Genomic DNA, 22,435 nt, shown 5'->3' on the forward strand with positions numbered 1-22,435 from the left:
TTCAGATTTTTAAAATGGAACGATATTCTAACTAAATCAAGTGGACCAGGAGGCAACAGATAAAAACTTTTTCAGCAAAAAGCTTAAGTGGTCTGGAATTGAAAGCACCAATAGGAGTTAAAATGGTGAATGAAGGACAGACATAGAATCCAGGTTTTTCTGGTTGCACCAGAATCAACTACAACTAGTCTATCACTTATGACCACAATTGAGCCCACATTTTATGTTGCTGAGATATTTGTTAAGTGAGTTTTACCCCATTTTACAACTTTTCTTGCCACATTTGTTAAGTGAATAATTGCAGTTGTTAAGTGAGTCTGGCTTCCCCATTGACTGCTTGTCAAAAGGTCGCAACAGGGGATCATGTGACCCTGGGTCACTGCAACCGTCATAAATATGAGTCAGTTGCCAAGTGTTTAAATTTTGATCATGTGATGATGAGGATGCTTCAATGGTCATAAGTGTTAAAACGGTCATAAGTCACTTTTTTCAATACTGTTGTAATTTTGAATGGACACTGTTGCAAGTTGAAGACTATCTGTATTTCTAGCTGAAAGTTATTACAATCAACATGAGACTCTTCCTCTTAATTAGGAAAAGTATTCTAACCTGGATGATATGCCAGGGATAGCTACTCTAAAAGGATGCTATGCAATTTCATCCATTCAAGAAATATTAACACCAAGTTAGTGAAACCTGTATGTCACATACCAAAAATTTCTTTAGTGTTTTTCAACCTTGCTCCACGAAGCAGAAGACTTTCGGGTCCCAGTGGTCTGCAAAAGAAAGATCATTGTTTGGTTACATTGTTGGTTAAAGTGAGCCAGTCCCTTTTTCTCAGCCCTGGGAAGAAGGCAATGGCAAACCGCTCCTGAAAGCCTGGCCAAGAAAACTGCAGGGACTAGTCCAGGCAAATCACCAGGCATCAAAAACCAACTTGAAGGCACACACACACACACACACACACACACACTGAGCAGGGCAGTTTGAAAAAGCCATGCTGGCTCAGGAATGCTGGGAGTTGGAGTCCACAAGTCATAAAGGAGCCATAGTTCCCCAGCTCTGCTCTACCCCTCAATTCCCTAGAATGTAGCAATTTTATTGGGGCTAACAGTAGGCAACTTCCTAAAAAGGAAGAGATAAATCCGTAGAATGGTGTCAATGACACCTAATTAATCTACACGTACAGTCGGAGACACCGTGAACAGTGTGTCATGTAATGACCATCTCATTCTAATTGTGAACTTCATGGAGGCATCACCAGGTCATAAGACACAACAGATGCTATACAAGTCCTTTCTTTCAGTCCAGTAAGGCTGCCAAGGTTTTTTTTTTAAATTCTGTTGTGCTATCTAAGAATGAAACTAAACAACAACAATCAAAGTTAAATATTTTACATTAAATATATATATTTTGAATTTTTAATTCAAAAATTCCTTTAGTGTTTCAGGACATTTGATATTGTTATTCATGTTGCTTAGCTACTGCTTGCTTGGCTGTTTTTCACCACAACTCCTTCTCCAAGGAGTTCTGGATTCATCTGAATATGCCAAGTAAGTACAACTCCCTCATCCCACAAGCAAGCAATACTTGAATTCCCCTTTACAGAGAAGATACTTGATTTATGAACTGCTTTGTTGTTCTCGGTGATAATTTCAACTCCACCTATTTCTCTTAAGGTTTTCTACAATGACTAGAACCCTCTGACCAGATTAATTCTTATGGTATTTATAGAGATGTTTACAAAGGGTCATGAGGGTCAATGGGAAAAGACCCTGAATCAAATAAAATTGTCTGCCATGCTGACCCAATGTTCAATTTTAAGACAAGACTGTTGGGCACCATTCATCTATTGTGGCTTGAAATGTTTATGTAATTATTAGAAGAAATAGCAAGTTTAACAGGTACATAAGCCTGGACTGGTCTATACCAACCCAGAATGTACTATTATAAAGAAAACTAGCTTTTACTATTATTTTGATATAACAACAACAACAACTTGCTGTATGAATTAGTCCAAACTGGTCAAACTAGCAACTGGCAGTTCATAGCATCATCCAAACCAGGAAGGAATAATAGCTTGTAACTATAAATTACAATAGCTTGCAATAGCTTTTCCTCACAGTTTAAGATATTTCCACTACGGCTTATTATTTATGCAGAAGTAGTTCTTTAAAAGCATTCTAGCAAAAAAACCAACAACCTAGATTAACAGAACAGGGCAACAAAAACACAAGGAAGCAGAAGGATCACAAAAGTAGTGTAGGAACATCTGGTCAGTGTGCTTAATCTTCCCTGTGCCTGATGCATACAAATGCGTTTTATTTGATTTCATTCATTGGATTGCCTGGATATAGAATTGATCCCAAATCACATTCACCAAGAGTAAAGGCATTTGGCTTACCGTACTATTTCCTCAATTTGATGACTTATGGTTATACGCCCAACAAATCTGCAAAACAATTTGAATGTGTTAGGATTCAAAAATAAATAAATACAAGGAAACATTAATTTTTCAAAATGCCATTAAATCCTGACCATTAACAGTGTAGGAGATGAGTTAAAGAAACTGACCTGGTTTGCATGTAATGGTAAGCCCAATTCCTGGCATGCCATGATCAACAAAGCCAGGAATCTGAAGCCAAGAACAAACCAGGAAGCAACAATCAGAAATCCCAGTTCAGACATAAGTGCTAAACAAACCACAGGTGGAGGCTTCCTGGTTAGCTAAATTCAAAGCCACATTCTTTAACTTTCTTCCATTTTAATACAACAATTTAACATAGGACCTTTCCTTATGTTTAGATATAAAATATAAAATAATACAGGTAGTCTCTCGATTGTACCCAAAGTTTCTGTTGCTAAGCAAGACAATTGTTAAGCGAATTTTGCCTGATTTTATGACCTTTTTTGCTAGTGTTAAGCAAATCATTGCAGCTGTTAAATTGGTAACACAGTTGTTAAGTGAAACTGGCTTCCCCATTGACTTGGCTTGTCAAAAGGTTGCAAAAGGTGATCAACATGATCCTGGGACACGTCAACTGTCATAAATCTGAGCATGCAAATTTTGATCAGGTGATCGTGAGGATGCTGCAATGATTGTAAGTTTGAAATATGGACCTAAGTCACTTTTTTCAGTGTCATTGTATCTTCGAACGGTCACAAAATGAAAGGTTGTAAGTCGAGGACTACCTGTAACAGCTTTCTGTAGCAAAGCTGCATTGTCTTGAAGAGCTGTTGGCTGAACTCTCAGTGTTAGGATGACAGAGAATCAAATGTTTCATCCTGTTTTTTTTTTTTTTTTAACTAGGAAGTGGGGACTGAATGCTTGAACATTGGGAGAATTTTTCAAACTTAGGGAAGCTCCCAAATGAAATTAATAGAGCATTCCCAGTAAGTCATGCCCTTGTTTTCTCTAAGGCACATAAGGCATTTAAGTTAATGACTCCATCACAAAAATTCCCAAGAGCAGTTTCGGCCTAATTTTTAATAGCCATAACTTCCTTTTCCAAATTCTTTTTTTAAAAAAAGGACAGTAATAAAAAACAGAAACCTGTAAAGATCTGCTTCTGGTTGCTGGCATTCAATAACAGCTACAAGTTTGTCGAGATTGGCAACTGACTGCAACACAGCAGTTTCTGGGACTGCAATGTGTGTCTTAAAAAAAAAGCAAAAAAAAGCAATGATTTGACAAGTCTTGGTTAATGTATTCCACAGATCCCCAAGGCCAAAAACCTCAAAGGCCCCAAAACCCCTTGTGAACTCTTAAAACTATATTCCTAATTTTCCAGTAAGTTGTCAGTATTATAGAAAATGCTGAGTAAAAACAAGCCACGATTTGGTAAATTCATCATCTGTCAATAGGAAAACGACTGTTGACTTACCTGAACGGTCCTTCTATGTGCGCTGCGAGGAGAATCCAAGCATGGGTTAACTTTGTCCATTAGCCTAGAGACTGAGTTATGAAATTGTTGACCACGCCTCTTCTGACTGGAAGAGTTCAGTTTTGTACAAAGGCTCAGCCGAACTAAGAGATGTAGATTTTGCTGTCAGGTCATAATATAATAGAAATAGTCCAGAAATGAAACAGTCTGATCCTCAAGTCAAACTCCAAACAGGGCAGATGGGAAATACAAGTCCCGAAGTCCCCTGGACCAACCGAAGCGAAGGTGGGGTGGATTCTCCTCGCAGCGCACATAGAAGGACCGTTCAGGTAAGTCAACGGTCGTTCTGTGCGCTGCTTGGAGAATCCAAGCATGGGACATGCCAAAGCAATGAAGCTCAAGGGCGGGAGCCTGGCTGGTCAGGGGTCTGAAATGCCGATATAACCCTCTGAAGGACCCGCCGCCCAAGTGAGGCCTCAGCCGAGGCAAACGCGTCAAACATATAATGTCTGACAAAGGGCGACGGAGATGACCAGGTTACTGCCCTACAAATCACCTCTACCGAGGCTTGAGTGGCCCAAGCTGCCGAGGTGGCGCACTCCTGGTGGAATGAGGAGTGATGCGCCTGGGTACAGGTCTAGACTGGGTCTTGTAGGCAAGGGCAATGCATGCTTTCAGCCAATGTCCAATAGTGTTGGAGGACACCTTCTGGCCCATGGTTGATGGCTGAAAGGAAACGAATAAGGCTTCCGACCTTCTAAATGAAGCAATTCGTTTCACATAATGGCAGAGTGCCCTGTGAACGACAAGCCGGTGCCATTGTTTCTCTCTCAGGTGCGAAGGTCGCAGACGGAAGTCCGGGAGAATGATCTCCTGGTGAAACCACGAGTTGACCTTGGGGAAGAATGTTGGATCCAGGCGAAGGACCACCTGTTTGGGTGGAAAATACAGAGTTCCTCGTGGACCGACAGGGCTGCCAGCTCCGATACCCTATGAGCTGAAGTAATGGCTACAAGGAAAACAGTTTTAAGGGTCAACAATCTGAGACTAACTGCGCTGAGAGGCTCGAAGGGCTCAGAGGTGAGAACCTGTAGTACCACTGTCAGTCCCACATGGGATAGCGATGGATGACTGGGGGCTTAAGGTTTGAAGCCCCTTTGAGAAAAGACCATACATGTGAATGTTGAGCCAGGGAGCTGCAACTTGGCAGCGTAGAGTATTGGGAGTAAGGCCTTTATCTATACCCGTCTGCAAAAACTCGAGTACTTGGGGCACTGAAGCCGAGACAGGGTTAATATTGGCTCTGCATGCCCACTCGCAGAAGGCCCTCCAGGTGGCCTCGTAAATTCTTGTCGTGGACAGACGCCGAGCTGCCTGGATCGTTTTGATGACCTTGATAGAAAACTTTTGTTTCATCAAGATATCCTTCTCAAGTGCCACACGGCTAATTGTAAAACTTGGGGGCTCGGATGATATAGCGCCCCCTGTGAGAGGGATATCTGATCATCCGGAATTCTCCAAGGGTGACATATGGACAGATTCAGCAGGTCAGCATAACAAGGACGTCGCGGCCACATCGGGGCGACTAGCAGGACCTCCGCCTGTTCTGCCAGTATCTTCCAAATGACATGCGGAATTACTGGGAGTGGTGGAAACGCATAAAGCAGGCCCGGGGGTCATGGGCTGCGTAGTGCATCGATGTCCTCTGCTCTCGGCACCTGGAATCTCACAAAGAAGCATGGGAGGTGAGTGTCTGGGTGACCGAATCTGCGGGATAGCTCTTGGAACAGGGCTAGGGATAGACGCCACTCTGACTGATCCACCGTTTCCCTGCTCAGCCAGTCTGCTTGGAAGTTCGCGGTCCCCGAGATATGCTCCGCCCGTATTGATAGATGTTTTTCTGCCCAACAGTGGAATCTTTCCGCTTCCAACATCAGTGACTTGGATTGCGTGCCTCCCTGGCAGTTGACATGCGCCTTGGAGGCCACGTTGTTGGTGAGGACCAGCACATGACTGGCCCTGACCAAGTCCTGAAAGTCGAGAAGTGCCAACCGGATGGCGCGCAGCTCCAGCCAGTTGATGCTGTTTCTGAGCTCCTGTGGATTCCGATGTCCCTGGGCTACCTGGTCGAGTGAGTGCGTCCCCCATCTGTACAGGCTTTCATCGGTCGTTATCACAATCCGGTCCGGCTCCTAGAAGAGGGACTCCTGGCTCAGATTGGAGGACTTCCACCAGTGGAGTGATGTGGACACCTTGGGTGAGATTTGCACCTTGACCTGAGAGTGGCTGGTGTGAGCACTCTGGAATGGGAGAAGGAACCACTGGAGGGGACGAGCATGGAAACACGCCCAGGGAACAATGTCTATGCACGAAATCATTTTTCCCAGAAGCTGGGAAAGTACAGCTAGCGGTATTAGTCTCTGACTTCGAATGTGACTCACCAGCGACAGGATGCTGCTGCGTCGCTCCGGAGACAATGCCACAGAGTCTATTAGAGTCCCGAGATGGAGAAGCCTCGTCATTGGCTGAAGGTGGCTTTTCAGAAAATTCAGCACAAAACCCATGGCGCTGCAGGGTGTCGATAGTTATTTGAAGATCTCGAACTGCCTGGGAGCTCGATGAGGAGAGAATCAAGACATTGTCGAGGTAACAATTTACTCTGAGCGGTAGGGAGCGCAGATATGCGGCTATCGCTGCCAACAGTTTGGTAAAGGTTTGTGAGGCCGATGAGAGGCCGAATGGCAGGGTCTTGTATTGAAAATGGCGGACCGCAAAGTGGAACCTCAGGGATTCCCTGTGTGCCGCGTCTATGGGCACATGTAGATAGACTTCTTTTATGTCGATTGATGTCATCAGGTCGCCTTGTCGGATGCAGGTCAGAATGCTCTTGAGGGACTGCATCTTGAATCTTTGGTATTTGATGTACAGATTCAGTCTCTTCAAATCTAGAATGGCTCTCCATTCTCCTGAGGACTTGGGGACTAGGAACAAGATCGAGTAGAATCCTAGCCTTTCCTGTCCCTGGGGCACTGGTTCTATGGCATCAATGGATAATAAGTGTTGGATCTCCTGGTTCATGAGACCCTGTTTCACCTGACACCTGGGGATGGGGCACTTTATGAAACATCTCGGGGGAATGGAGAGAAACTCTAGCGTGAGGCCTAGCCTCACGGTCTGCACAACCCAAGCATCTGAGGTGGTTTCTGGCGAAGGCTAACAATCGTCCGTCAATAGGCCCATGCTTTGGGAGTCACCTATACTGGCGAAAGGACTGGTTGTTGGCGCCACGAAATGGCCGCTGGGCCTGTGGCTGCTGCTGATTCTGTTGTCTATTTCTGTCCCGGGCCACCGACTGGTCCTGAGCACGGTCCTGCCCCTGTGTGTATGGCCTATTATACTGGGGATCATAAGGTACTGTTGTGAACCCATACCCTGTGGCCCGAAAGGGCTGCCTCCTGAAGTAAGGCTGGTGTCTCCTATCCAAACATCTGATGGTGGATGGGAGTACCTTGCGTTTATCTCTTGTTTCTATCAGGATGGGGTCCAAGGTGGTCCCAAACAAAGGGCCGCCCTTGAATGGGGTCGAACCTAGGCGCCATTTAGATTTTATATCCACCTGCCAATGGCGGAGCCATAGGAGGTGGTGGGAGGTGACATTGGACGCTACAGCCCAAGACGCAAATTTAGTCGCGTTAAGAGTAGCATCAGAGGAATATTCCAAAGTGGCGACCAGTTTGTTAATATCCTAGTGCAGTCGCATATCTTCTGGAGCAACTCTGACTTGGAGCTGTTTCAGCCATACCAGGGATGTTCGATTCAAAAAGGAAGCTGCAGCCGCGGAACGTAAAGCCCAGGCGGCAGCCTGGTGTATTTTGCGAATCATCAATTCGGCTTTGCAATCCTCTCCCTTGAGGCCTTCCGACTGTTCGGATGGCACCAGGGCTGGGGAGGCTAAAGCAGCAAATGGGGGATCTACGGTGGGAAACTGAAGGATCCCATCCATCTCCGGGGTTGAATCATATAACTTTCTGTCACCGTTGCTGGGAGGTGGAATTGCAGCAGGCTGCATCCACTGTCTCTGCACTACATCTACAAATAGTTTAGGGAAAGGGATAGTGTCCTGCTGCTGAATCTGTTCAGCAAAGAACCGGTCCGTGGAGTCGAGTCCCACTGCTGCGCTGGCCTGTGTGGTAGAGCCGCCCGTGTTGGCGGTGGTCTTGGCCTTATATAATTATGATTTAAATAATTTAGGGCGAAACAGCTCGGAGAAAGAAGGCTTGTCCTGCGCTGGGCCATCATCATCATCCAAGAGCTCCAACCCTCCCAAGTCTTCCTCATCACCCGTCATAGAACCCTCACTGTGGATTGAGGGTAGTGGGGATGGAGGATCCCCTTGCGAAACAGATAGTTCCCTGGGCAAGGTCGAATGTTTGGGACGTTGCCCCCTTTGCTGGAGTTCAGCATCTACACCCTGAGTTATGGCCACAGAAATCATGTCTCTGAGCTCCAGAGGAATACTGATAGTAGGTGTTTCCTCGGGCCTCAACCCTGCTGCTGTGGGGATAAAGGTGGCTGATGGTTCTGAGCATCTAGGCACGGTTGCCTGAACCTCCGACATGTCTGAGGCCTCAGACAATGAATGGAGTCCCAATCCTATGTCTCCAACAGAGAGGCCCTGTGGCAGAGGAATATCCGGGGGACCATCCCTGAATTCCTGTCAGTCTGCATGGGGAGGCTGGTGAAGAGGCCTGCAAGGTGAGGGCTGGTGGGGACCTACTGGAAGTGGAAGCTGCCAGAGGTCTAGTTCCCTTCTTGTTCTTATCTTTGCGCCCTGCGGCCTTATCTGCAGCCGCAGATGAGGTGCCTGATCTGGTCCTGCAGGAGGTCCTGGCGACCATCCTCCCAACCCTATCGCTGGCCCTGGACTGAATGGAAGGCAATGAGGGGGAGGTTTCTGCCCCTGAGTTGTTCCCAGTCGCCAAGCGGTCAGCTATTGTTAGAATATGAGCTCGCTCAGAATAATCAGCCGATCTGAGAAACGAAGGTTTGTTCAACGATCGGGCTTTGCAAAGGAGAGCACAGGTCAAAGAAGTACGAGCTGCTGCTACACCAAATGAGTCTTCGTGAGCAATGGCGGTCAGCGTCAGGCTGCCGTTAGTACCGCCCTCAGGTGATCTGACATCAAGCGCCTGGGCGTGAACAGATCGCTGTCCTTTAGTCCTTTTGCAATGGCGTGGACTTTTAAAAAGGGCTTCCAAAATGGCCACCGTTGCAATTTTGAAGAGGGCAATGGCCGTCTTGAAACTCTTTCCCTCGCGGCAGCCGCGGCAGTAACCGCTGCTCTGTGAGCAGGACAGTGATTGCGCTACTTCTAATGAATCGTGCCTGCTAGGGAAGCCGAACTCGTATGAACAGTGAGGCTCAGTGGCAAAGCGAATTTAAAGCAGTAGGGACTGATCTCGCTTAATCAGCGGATCGCGCCCAGCGTGGCCGAAGCGAGAGTGGCGAACCAGCTCTTCATTGCAGCTATCAATAATACAATACAATACAATAGTAGAGTTGGAAGGGACCTTGGAGGTCTTCTAGTCCAACCCCCTGCCTAGGCAGGAAACCCTATACCGTTTCAGACAAATAGCTATCCAACATCTTCTTAAAGACTTCCAGTGTTGGGGCATTCACAACTTCTGGAGGCAAGCTGTTCCACTGATTAATTGTTCTCACTGTCAGGAAATTTCTCCTCAGTTCTAAGTTGCTTCTCTCCTTGATTAGTTTCCACCCATTGCTTCTTGTTCTACCCTCAGGTGCTTTGGAGAATAGTTTGACTCCCTCTTCTTTGTGGCAACCTCTGAGATATTGGAATAATGCTATCATGTCTCCCCTAGTCCTTCTTTCTCTTAAGCTAAACATACCCAGTTCCTGCAACCGTTCTTCATATGTTTTAGTCTCCAGTCCCCTAATCATCTTTGTTGCTCTTCTCTGCACTCTTTCTAGAGTCTCCACATCTTTTTTGCATCGTGGCGACCAGAACTGAATGCAGTATTCCAAGTGTGGCCTTACCAAGGCATTATAAAGTGGTATTAACACTTCACGTGATCTTGATTCTATCCCTCTGTTGATGCAGCCTAGAACTGTGTTGGCTTTTTTGGCAGCTGCTGCACACTGCTGGCTCATATTTAAATGGTTGTCCACTAGGACTCCAAGATCCCTTTCACAGTTACTACTACTGAGTAAGGTATCACCTATACTGTACCTGTGCATTCCGTTTTTGTTGCCTAAATGTAGAACCTTACTCTTTTCACCATTGAATTTCATTTTATTAGATAGTGCCCAATGTTCAAGTTTGTCAAGATCCTTCTGTATCTTAAGCCTATCTTCTGGAGTGTTGGCTATTCCTGCCAGTTTGGTATCATCTGCAAATTTGATGAGTTCCCCATTTATTCCCTCATCCAAATCATTGATGAAGATGTTGAAGAGTACTGGGCCTAAAACAGAGCCTTGGGGTACTCCACTGCATACTTCCCTCCATGTAGATGCAGTTCCATTGAGAACTACACGTTGAGTGCGGTTGGTCAGCCAGTTACCAATCCATCTGGTGGTGATGCTGTCTAACCCACATTCTTCTACTTTATCTAGTAGTAGGTTATGGTCTACCTTATCAAAAGCCTTACTGAAATCCAAGTAAACTATATCAACGGCATTCCTCTGGTCCACTAATTTTGTCACATTATCAAAGAATGCAATAAGATTAGTCTGGCATGATCTGTTTTTGACAAATCCATGTTGGCTTTTGGCTATTACTTTGTTTGCTTCTAGGTGTTCGCAAATTCGTTGCTTGATTATTTTTTCCAGAATCTTTCCTGGTATTGAGGTTAGGCTGATAGGTCTGTAGTTTCCTGGATCTAATTTTTTCCCTTTTTTGAAGATGGGAACCACATCAGCTCTTTTCCAGTCCTCTGGTAGTTCCCCGGTGTTCCAGGATCTCTGAAAGATATAATTCAGTGGTTCTGAGATCTCGTCTGCTAGTTCCTTCAGAACTCTGGGGTGTAATCCATCCGGTCCTGGTGATTTGAACTCGTCTAGGGTAGACAGGTGCTCACTTACCATTTTCTTCCCTATTTCAATTTGTGTTCCTAATTTTGTGGTGCTGCTTTTGATAGGTTGGACTGTTTTATCCCTTTGTGTAAAGACAGATGCAAAACATGAGTTAAATAGTTCTGCTTTCTCCCTGTTGCTTGTCACCTTCTTGCCACTTTCTCCTAGCAATGGACCAATTGTTTCCTTAACTTTTTTCTTGTTTTTAACATGTTGGAAGAAGCTTTTTTTGTTAATTTTTACTTTTGTGGCAAGCCTTTCTTCATTGTGAGCCTTAGCTTTCCTCACTTCATCTTTACAGGCTCGGGCTATTTGCTGATATTCTGCCTTAGTTATGTTCCCCTCCTTCCACTTTTTATACTTACTTTTTTTGTCTTTCAGTTTGTCAGATAGTTGTTTATGCAGCCATGCTGGTTTCTTTTGGGAGCTGTTGTTTTTCTTCTTCATTGGTATTGTGTTAGACTGGGCTTTTCTAATCTCATTTTTCAAAATTTCCCAAGCTTCTTGAGTTGTTTTCCCCTCGAGGATTCTCATCCATGGAATTTTTCCCAAGCTCTCTCTAAGTTTATTGAAATTAGCTTTCTTAAAGTCCAAGACTCTAGTTTGACTTTGTTTTACTACTTGTGTTTGGATAATGTTGAATTCCAATATTGCATGGTCACTTGCCCCCAGGGTTCCTATGGCTTCAACACCTTCTATCATTTCCTCTCTGTTAGTGAGAATTAAGTCCAGTATGGCTGACCCCCTTGTTTCCTTCTCTACTTTTTGGAAAACAAAGTTGTCTGCTAGGTTTGTTAGGAACCTGTTGGATCTTCCACTTGGTGCAGAGTTTGTTTCCGTATCGGTAGGGATGAGGTCAACCGCTACCCGTTTTGGCCGAGTTAGTCTTCAGGGGCACCAGAATTGCGCCGGGAAAAACGAATGGCCCGGCAAGGCAGTCCGTCAGAACAGAACTGCCTGCCCTTCAATTCAGTAGTCACCTAGAGTAGAGGAAAAAAAATCTACAATGGAAATACTTACAGTTGAAAGAGTTAATTTGTCTATTATGTTAGAGAGAAAAATTACACGTCTCTTCAAGCTGGACTGAGTTAAAAAACTGAACTCTTCCAGTCAGAGGAGGCATGGTCATCAGTCTCTAGGCTAATGGACAAAGTTATCCCATGCTTGGATTCTCCAAGCAGCGCACAGGAGAATGATACATTTCTTCCATCTGGTGTGGTGTTCATAAATTTCAATCCTGACAAAATGATGTGTGAGGGTTATTTGTTCATCCTAACGAGTGCAAGACTCTCTTCACATGATGATCATCACTTGACAAATAGTAGGGGGAAAAAACCCAGATCATAAATTGGATGGAGCTTGTAGAATGTTTATTAAAAGGGGGGGGGGATAGTTAGAGAAATATTAAGATATACAAATGTGAGTAAAAAAAGATTGTGGGTAGTATGTGGTCTGATACAAGAAATAAATAGGTGAAAGTAAATAACCAATGAGAAAAAAATATATTGAGATGGGGATTTGGTCACCTAGAAAGAATTAATGAGCATCAAATGCCAAGACAAATAAAGAAAGGAAGCATGAATGGCTTTAGCAGAAAAGGAAAAAAGAAAGCTCCTATTGCTGGCTATTTTGGACTGGTATAAAAACCTTTCAGATTCAAAATATCTTAAACTATAATGTCCCATGTTGAACTCAACATTTTACTTAAATAGAAACAGGTATTTCAAGCTCAAATATTTTAAATTTGAAACATTTTGTGCACCTTACTGTCTTATACCAGTCAACAACATAAGACAAAAATTGGGCAAATTAGAGGAAAATAACATAGAAAACAGAAAGTATTTGTCCTTAAAGATCTTTCTAACAAATCTGAATCCTTTTGTTTACATTTGCTACTCACTTCTTTATAATCAGAGCTACACAACACATTCCAATTAATCATATTAACTGTGCCTAAGAAACTCGTGCTAATATTTTTCCTTAAATTCATAAAAATGAATTATATAACATGGTCTTTGCCTATTAAATCCCATCCCCAAAGCTTTGATATGAACCCAACAATTTTTTTTAAAAAAATAACACTCTTTTTTACATAAACATATCAAAATACCCCAGCCACAATTTCAAAAAACAAAAAATGAATCCATTTTAACAGTATGGACGCAGACCTTAAGATTAGTTTCTCCATCCAAACTTGCAGTCGTAACATAGCAACAGCCATGTTCTCTATCAGAGGACAGAAGTACGAGATCAGCAGGGAAAGTTTCATCTTTGGCTACTCTCACAATATCTCCTACCTGGGGAGACAGGAGGAGGCATGGAAAAACGGATTTAAAATAGTCCAACGAAACGTTATTAAAGTGATGGCTAACCTTTTTGGTGCCCTGTGCCCAAAGCGCATGTGCGCAGCCCCAAAATGCAATGCACGTGCTCACCGCACATGCACCCCACCCCCATGCATGTGGCCCCTGCACATGGACCCCCCCGCCCATTTTTGGCTTTCAAGTTGGTGCAGAAGGTCTTCCAGGCCCAAAATGGGGAGCGTGTGTGTGTGTGTGTGTGTGTACACACACACAATGTGTGCAAAGCCCTAAAATGCAATGCAATTGCCCCCGCACATGTGCCCCACCCCACATGCATGCACACACGTTCCCCCCACATGCGTCCCACCTCCACGGATGCATGGCAGAGACCCGAAAACCAGTTGGCTGTCGGGAGGTGCATGCGCGGTGGCTCTGTGTGCCACTTGTGGCATTTGTGCCATAAGTTTGCCATCACGGTGTTATTCAGTCTAAGTTCTTCGTAAAACTGAATACAAAGCCATAACTGTTTTGTTTCAACCCCACAATTACAGAAGGCAGACCCTCGTTTTATGTAAGGCACATACCCGAATGTTCTTTGATCTTGTTTTTACGAGGCCACCACTACGAACAACATACACTGGGGCTCCATTCACTTCATTGTCTGCTTTGTGCCGTAGCCAATCTTCATAACCCTGAAAAGATCAAAGGAAGTCACTAATATATCTTGCCTGCTGCTTGGCTGCCATCTCAAATTTTATCAGAGGATCAAACTAGGGCCGAAAAAAAAATTGTTTTGTCTGATCGGGGTTATGTTACGGAGAGTTTTCCAAAATAGATAAAGGTTGCCTGAGAAGACTTGCATGCATACCTCAAGAAAAGTCATGAGAAATGAGGGGAAAAATGCAATTGCATGATCGTTCCTACTCAGATGAGAGTTGGGAGGCATATACATTTAACAAAGTATGATTGGTTGCATAGTCAGCCAAATATTTAGACTGAATATGACATTTTTGTTCACCTATTAAGTCTTTCCCAATGAGGCAGGCAGATGTTTGATGATGTTAAAAGGTACTGTTACAGGATATAAGCTGTTCCATGTAAAGTTGCTTTGTGCAATTGACTGATTTTTGTCAATGTTGATGGTATTCAAGCGATGGTCCAGATACTTTGAAATTGTACCCAGGGCGCATATTACCATTGGTACTACCTTCCCTTTCTTTTGCCATGGTTTCTGTTAGCATATTTTTATATTTTATGATTTTTTTCCAGTTCTTTCTCTTCTCTTCTGCTGCCTTCAGGCTTTGTAACATTAACTCACCAGACTTTTTTTTATCTTTCTCATCAACAGTTGTTAAGTCTGGGGCAGTGTGTGGCAGATGCTTGAATTCTTACCGTGTTTCCCCGAAAATACGACAGGGTCTTATTTTCTTTTTACTTACAAAAGATGGCTTGGGCTTTATTATGGGGGGAGGGTTTATTGTTTTGGGGTTGCCGGGCAGCTGCTCTCTTGTGAGCGGGCTCCCAAAGAGCCTGGCACAGCCTCATGGGTGAATGGCTGTGTTGCGCTGTCGCAGGAGCGCAACACAACAGCCATGAAGTGATCACGCTCACGAGCAGCCACCCGGCAAACCCCCTTTGCAGCTGGGCACAGCGCCATTCACTGACCTAGGGGTATTGCCAAGCCGCGTGAGCATAGTCGCTTCATGGCTGATGTGTTGCGCTGCTGTGACAGCGCAACACAGCCATTCGCTCATGAGGCTCTGCCCGGCTCTTTGGGAGCCTGCTCACAAGAGAGCAGCCGCCCGGCAACCCCCCTCTTCAGCTGGACACAGCGCTGTTCACCAACCTAGCGGTATCCCGAAGGTGTCAAGCAACGGAATCACCTTTGCCTCCCCCAGGTTCCCGCAGCTTGGCGCCTTCGGGATACTGCTAGGTTGGTGAGCGGCGCTCTGCCTGGGCGGAGGTGGGGGGTTGTCCAGGGGGCTTATATGGGGGGGGGGGCTTATATTTTTGCCCATTAGAAAAATGTGGCATGGCTGAATTATGAGGACATGTCGTATTTTCGGGGAAACAGGGTATGTCGCAGAGCACTTTAGCTTCTTCATTTTCGATTACTTTGTCTATTTTGTGAGCCCACCCGTTCTTGCTAGCAGCCTAAGTAATAGAAAATGAGCTTTTAGATTTCAAACAGATGTCTGCCACTCAAAATATAAATTATGGTTGGTCAGCCAGATGTTTAGACTGGATTTAGCGTTTTCCTCTGCTTATCGGTCCTTCCCAAGGTCATGTTTGTAGAATGTTATGTTTATATAGGACACAGTATTGACAAAAGTAACAAAACAGAATTTCATCAGCTATAAAGAATGAGAGGTAAAACTGAATGCTGGATAAAGATAATTTCATTTAAAGCAGACAGTGGAGGTTATATAATAAATAAGAGCCGGCCTGTGCTGCTTCAGTGTATTATGCAGGCTCGTTTTTGAATTGTTGAAATGTTCTTTAAATAAATAAGTGAATAAATATGTTCTATCCACAGGTATTATGGAAGCACTGTGGGAACATCAGGACCCATCAACTTCCAGGAGCCAAAATACTGTGAGGAATCTCTAGAAACAATGCAGCATCTCTCATTATGAAAATCAATTTTTAGAAGACTCCTTTGCAAAATCTCATTCCTTTGAGATAGCAGGAAAAATGGTATTCATAATACAAACTTAGATACCAACCTCCACAACTATTATGTGTCATTATTATCCACTGAAGGCTTTTATTGGATCATGAAAACATATAAAAGCAATCCCTGGCAAAAACATGTTTTGTGTTTTGACTCCTAACAGCAAAATGTATTTTCTTATTTCAATTGATGCTCAAACCCTTCCGGAATACCGTTACATTTCAATGCAAGGAAAATGGAATAGCAATGATTTAAGGTACAAGGCATCTTTAGGGATAAAATAATTCAAGTTACTTTACTTTATTGTCATTGCACCTCGTACAACAAAATTAAATGCCATCTTCAGTATACATTATACATAACAAAGCAATAAAAATAAAACAAAAGCACACATCCTCCACATTCTATACTATTGAATTAAAACCCGTGATATTGCATTAATATTGCACTATACAGTAGAATTCAATATAGTTACTTTCCTCATAACACAGTTGGACCAAAAAGATGAAAGGATCCACCCGATATCCATATGATTCTTCCCTCATTGATGTATAACTATTCATGTTTAAAATGCAGAACGGTAGCATCAGACATTGTTCTGTACAAAAAGATCCCACTAAAAACACATTCTCACATTAAGGTTCCTTTTTTTCAGACTGCATATTTAGTGTTTTGGAACCATGCCTTGCCTTTGTTGGCTTGGCTTCTGAAGAAATACACCATGTGCGGATATCGCTAAACATTAGCACATTGTGAACTAACACTGATGGCCCACTTTTAATTTAATCTGTATCGAACATAATGTATATGTCTGTGCTAAGCAACAAAAATAAAAGGGCACATTTTCTTACCTGCTTTATGGCTGTCACAGTTATAACAAAAAACAATGGCAATCCACTAGTAATTGGACTAGTAGGAGTATCTATCATAAGCTGGAAGAGAAAACAGACAGAAAGAATATGCATACAAGTCAAATTTTGGAAAATCTATGTTTGCATTTGTATGTTATATTCAGAAAACTGTAAATAGTGGTTTGTGGTTGCTACTGTAACACTGCACACAGTATATACTACAATATTTTATTACTCTTTGGAAATGGTTTGTAGCTTCCAAAAATTACCAATCAGATGTTAAGTGTATAGACTTTTGATGTTATTTATTTATATTGTATGTTGTAACAGAGTAGAACATTAACCATTTATTTTTGGTACTTAGGCTGCTTTTTCTTGCTGGGAGATCCTTGTGAGGTTCAGCAGCTAGAATGTATACGGGCTGCCTTGTGATGTGACGAAGCCTGTTGCTGATTGCACAGAGGGAGTCCTTAACTTATGACCATACCTGAACTCAGAGTTATGGCTGTAAGTCATGCCATTCATTTAAGTGGGTCATCACCACACGACTGTGTCCAATGTTATCATTTTTTAAACAGTTAAGTGAACCCATCTTAGCTGGAAATTGGATTATCTGGCAATAAATATAAATCACGAGCATGTGACGCTGCAAACCATCCTAATTGGGGGATGGTTGCCAAGTTCCCAAAATGCAGTCACATGACACGTGTATGTGTGTGTGTGTGTGTGTGTGTCAAATGGAACTTTGAAACTGGTCATAAGTACCTTGGGGGGGGGGCTGTTATAACTTCAACGGTTGCTAAGAAACCAGTCATAAGTCAAGGACTACCTATAAAGGACTTTAATGGCATTTGGAAAGCAGCCAGATTTTCACCGATTTTAAAATGCCCCAAAACTGAAAATGAACTTGGCAAAAATTTCCCTTGTATACTTGCCAGATTAAAAGATGCTTGTGGGCAATCACACCAACGTGTTGTCAATAATGAAAAATACAGACTGCGCTAAGAATTGTTGCAAGGTAGCATGTGGCGGAAGTTCAGCTGCAAGATCTTGGTTAAACACGCAGTGTGAACACAGCATTCCACTCAAAGTAGAAATGGAAGAAGACTGTGTGCACTGTGACAAAACACAGATTTCTTGCATATGGACCAATCCTAAGGGGTGTGTGTATGTGTGTAACGTATTCTATTAGGCAGCAGCTCTAAAGCCCAGTCTCACCAATCAGTAAATCAATCAAATTTATATGGCAGTCTATCTTACAGAAAATGATTCTGAGTGGTATACAACAGTCCAATAAGAGTAGATGTATAAAACAGTCATTATCTCAAAACATTATACTAATTTAAAAAGTATTTTTAAAAAACCTTAAAAATAAAAATAAAACAGAAAAAGAAAATAATAGAGGGATGTCAATAATAACAGAGCCACCTCATGAGTTCACCCGTTCCTTGGGGGTCCCAAGGGCTGCTGACATAATCAGGTCCTGAGGGACCTTTGAAATCTCAGAAGTGATGAGGTTTTCCTTCTCAGTATAAACAGGATAGGGATTTTGAAGGGGATGCATGCATTGTATTTCAAGCACAAGCAATCTTAAGATGCTGAGATGTGGCAGAATTGTGATCAGAAAAAAAAATCAGAATTCTGTAGGCAATGTAATTTCCTGTGACGTGCTATGGAAGCGTAAGTTTGAACACTGATGTTGGAAAAATATTTTGAGAGTAACTTGTAATAACCAAGGAAGCAAACGGATCATCAAATAAATCAACCCAGAGTTCTCACTCAAGACACAACAGGCTCAAATGATCATACTCTGAACACGTTTTGTGAAGAAGACTATAATGCTGGAAAAGGGAGAAGAGAGGAAGAAGAATATCGAAGTGGATGGACTCAGTTATAGTGGCAACAGGCGTTCTGTTGGAAGACCTAAAAGACCAGGTTAGGGATAGTTTGTCATGGAGAACATTTGTCCATGTGGTTGCTGAGAAAGGGCATTGACCTAATGGCACATAATCAATCAATGCTGTGAATTATATAAGCTAATCCACAGAATATGTATACAGATGACACATTTAAAGAAACGCTATTTGTCAACAGAAAGAGGAATTATGACAGAAAGCATAGCAAATTGTGTTGGAAGCAAAGAGGAGTACTTGAAGTTGTTAAAGGGCAACAGATCTTCATTTTTGAATAAGGTAATCTATTAATTATCCTTTGAAAGTTGGGTGATTTATGAAATATTGACTATAAAGGCTGCACAGCTATTAGTAGGTTGTTCTTTGTTTCTTAAATATTTGAGAAATGCTTCTATTCTAAAAACAATAGTACAAATAATTCCACTCTGATTTCATTGAAGGTAAAGAGAGGTATAGTGAAATATAGAAATTCTAAACCATTTCATGGATAAATGTCTCATATGACCATTCTATCACTATTGATACTTCTTTTATTCACATAGTAAATGTTGCAAATGAAACTGCTTTTCTGAATTTATTTCAGAGCGGAAATGTAAAGAGTTCAAATACAGGTCAGCCAAAATAGTGATGAAGCTGGATATAAAGAAAAAAAAGAACAGGCTAAAATACATATAAGCCTTACTGATTAATTGAGCTTGGTACTTAACAGTTAACATTTAAACACTGCTTAAACCATAGAACTTTTTTCTGCTAAATTTAGAATCCTTTCCATTGAGGTTTTTAGACAAAAGAAGCTTTAGCACAACTTGTGAAATACGTAAGTGTAAATAGAGAAGAAAGACTAAGCAAAAATGAGTAATAACTATTTTCTGATTACATTATCATATGCACGGGAACACTAAATAATGAAAGGGGAAAAAAGCATGCTTTACATGCAGTAGGTGACAGTCAGGTGATTTTTAACAGTTTTATTGCAACAGCCACAACACGGATTTCATTGCAATTTAGGCCTGAGGCAGCATTTGCAAAAGATATAAAATGTAATACATAAATGGAATCAAATACTACAGTGGTTGGTGTAATACAGTACACAGGATATACAGCATACACAAAACACATCTGAAGAATACATTGTTCAGTCCATTCCTCAGAACAAGGTTTTGCATCACATTTAGAAGGAGTTGAGATCTGTAATCTTGTCATATGCAGAGAGATTTAAGATAGATTTTCCCATAAAGATCATAATTTCATGTTTCTAGGGGGATTTTTTGAGAGCCTGTTCTTTCGACAGGGTATAAATAAATCTCTTTTCCATCCTGTTAGCTTTGGACAACAATCAAGTCCATGGGTCAACTCTATGTGTCTCACGTGCTGTTACAATGTATTGATTGATTATGTGTCATTAAGGCATTGTGGACTCTTAGTGATCTCATGTATATACATATTACAATATTTTAAATGTCTGCTACCATCTTGTGATGGACTTGACATCAAAAATCAATATAATCTCAATAGCACAAGGCCCAAACAATAGCTAAATTTCTGATTATAGTACTGACCAGGTTCCAGGAAAGATGGAGGAGGCAAATGATCACCCATTGGACCAGTTAATAAATAGAAATTTAGCTTTGATGCTTAAATTCCTCCTGGAATTCACTCTCTGAGATTAAATATCAAATTAGGAAAGGTCTTTACTAGTGACTTTAGCTCAGGATTTTGACAATATTGCTAATTCATACCACCATGCATTTGCTTTGAAAAATTGAAGCTAACTAATATTTTACTCCTATCTTTGCTTAATTTGTAATCACATGTGGGAAGGATTAAGAGAGGGTACGCAATCAGATGAAATGCCAATTTACAGGAAACCAGTTTTAAAAATATATTATGTATAATAGCTAAACTGCATCAACATTTTTAACATCCCTCTTTTAGCGTGAAGCAAACTTATTAGTCACTAGGAATAAACCTTATGAAGCAGATCAGCTAATGCCTTATGAAACCACAAAAAACCATGGATGAACTTGTCCATATAATGGCAGTACGGCACATCACTAGACATAAATGAATTCTATCCCTGAGAGTAAGTCACTATTTGTTTCAAAAGTCAGAAAAATCAAGGTTTATGTTTGGTTATATTCAACAGGATCTTTTTTCAAACCCCTCATTTCAATTGCACATGTTTAAGCAGTGTTAAATTATCCAACTTACCTGAACCAAAAATATTATAAGAAAATAAAAATTGGCTACTCTTCTAAACTGTTCAAATAAATTTTTGGGCACAAAATTCCACACAGTATACTGCAAGAGAAAAAAAAGTTACATTTAAAAACTGAATTTCAACTTCAATCATTTTTATAGAACTGTGTATTTTGCATTCAAAATTCTATAAGCTCTCTTTTAGAACATTCATATCAGACAATTAAGTTCCATGTTTACCTTTATGCGTTAAATTTGTAACACAATACTGGAATTCATAAAGAAAATGAATTAACTGACATGTGATATTGGGTTTTCTACAATGTAGGAGATGTTATATTCATTTTGATTTTAATATAGGTTATCCTCAACTTACAACAACAATTGAGTCCAAAATTGCTAAGCAGGGCCATTGTTAAGAGAGTCATACCCCATTTGACCATTTTTGCCATGGTTGTTAAGTAGATCACTGCAGTTAAGTGACTCGTACAGTCGTTATGCAAACTTGGCTTCCCCCATTGACTTTGCTGGTCAGACACTCCCTAGGAAGGTTGCAAATGACAATCCCAGAACCCCAGAATCCTGCATCCCCTGTAAGTACATGCTGGTTGCAAAGCACTCAACATTTGATTGCATGACTGTGGGAATCATAAGTGGTTATAAGTCACTTTTTTCATTGCCATTGTAACTTTGAATAGACATTAAATGCATGGACTACCTGTAAAGCGAATTGTCTATGAAGTTGCTGAGCTTAAATGCACTGCAATTGCCTTCAAGAGTATTCCTCTACTACAAGCACAACGAGGTATGAAATATTGGCTGAACCAAGTGGCTGTTAAGCGAGATGCCACGCATCCACTTCAATGAACAACTGCAATACCAACGCTCCCATTTGTGGTCATTAAGCAGAGTACTGGAGAGGGAGAGCCCTGGCCTTCCAGACGTGGTGGGGTAGAGAGAATGCCTGGGCCTCCCACTTTACCTAGGACAGGGGTCGACAACCTTAAACACTCAAATAGTCATTTGGACACGTTTCCCACAGAAAAGAAAACACCGGGAGCCACAAAACTTTCCCGTGCCTATTTCCTGAGCGGCCACAGAACTCGCATATGTAATTGAATTAAACATTCTGTTTTCTTCTGAAACTTTTCTTTTCTTGGATTTATCCATGGTTGGCTTACTGGGGGTCGAAAAGCTCAATAAATCGCATGCCGGCTGGCAACACACATTGGCGGTTGTGACGCATATTTTGAGCATCAGGGAGCCACAGCAGAGGGATGAAAGAGCCACGGGAGGCATTTAGAGCCACAGGTTGCTGATCCCTGACCTAGGAGTCCTGAGCCCTCTCCTTGCCCACACCATGGAAAACAACTGTAAGAACACTGGCTACTGGAAATCCTTCAGTGAAATAGACTTCAATCTGGCAAAAATGACAGCAAATGCCGCTGTTCTGAGCCTTTCAAAACACCGGTGTTTGCTAGCGCCAGAGGGGAAAACACCAGTGAACACTAATGCTGAG

General features: G+C 42.1%; 1 protein-coding gene across 4 annotated transcripts in view; it reads right to left on the reverse strand.

Moving 5' to 3' along the window:
• ATP11B (ATPase phospholipid transporting 11B (putative)) overlaps window positions 1-22,435 on the reverse strand; it is a 101,575-nt gene that overhangs the window by 53,736 nt on the left and 25,404 nt on the right. For all 4 annotated transcript variants that reach the window (XM_081955293.1, XM_081955291.1, XM_081955292.1 and 1 more), the window contains exons 3-9: window positions 20,929-21,018; window positions 16,805-16,885; window positions 13,864-13,971; window positions 13,145-13,273; window positions 3,554-3,657; window positions 2,405-2,452; window positions 712-776 (exon numbers count right to left, since the gene is read on the reverse strand). In XM_081955293.1, coding sequence (XP_081811419.1) covers window positions 712-776; window positions 2,405-2,452; window positions 3,554-3,657; window positions 13,145-13,273; window positions 13,864-13,971; window positions 16,805-16,885; window positions 20,929-21,018 — 625 coding nt within the window. The remainder of the gene's footprint in view (window positions 1-711; window positions 777-2,404; window positions 2,453-3,553; window positions 3,658-13,144; window positions 13,274-13,863; window positions 13,972-16,804; window positions 16,886-20,928; window positions 21,019-22,435) is intronic.

Source organism: Natrix helvetica, assembly GCF_964273705.1.
Source record: "Natrix helvetica genome assembly, chromosome: 5".
Taxonomy (NCBI): Eukaryota; Metazoa; Chordata; class Lepidosauria; order Squamata; family Natricidae; genus Natrix; species Natrix helvetica.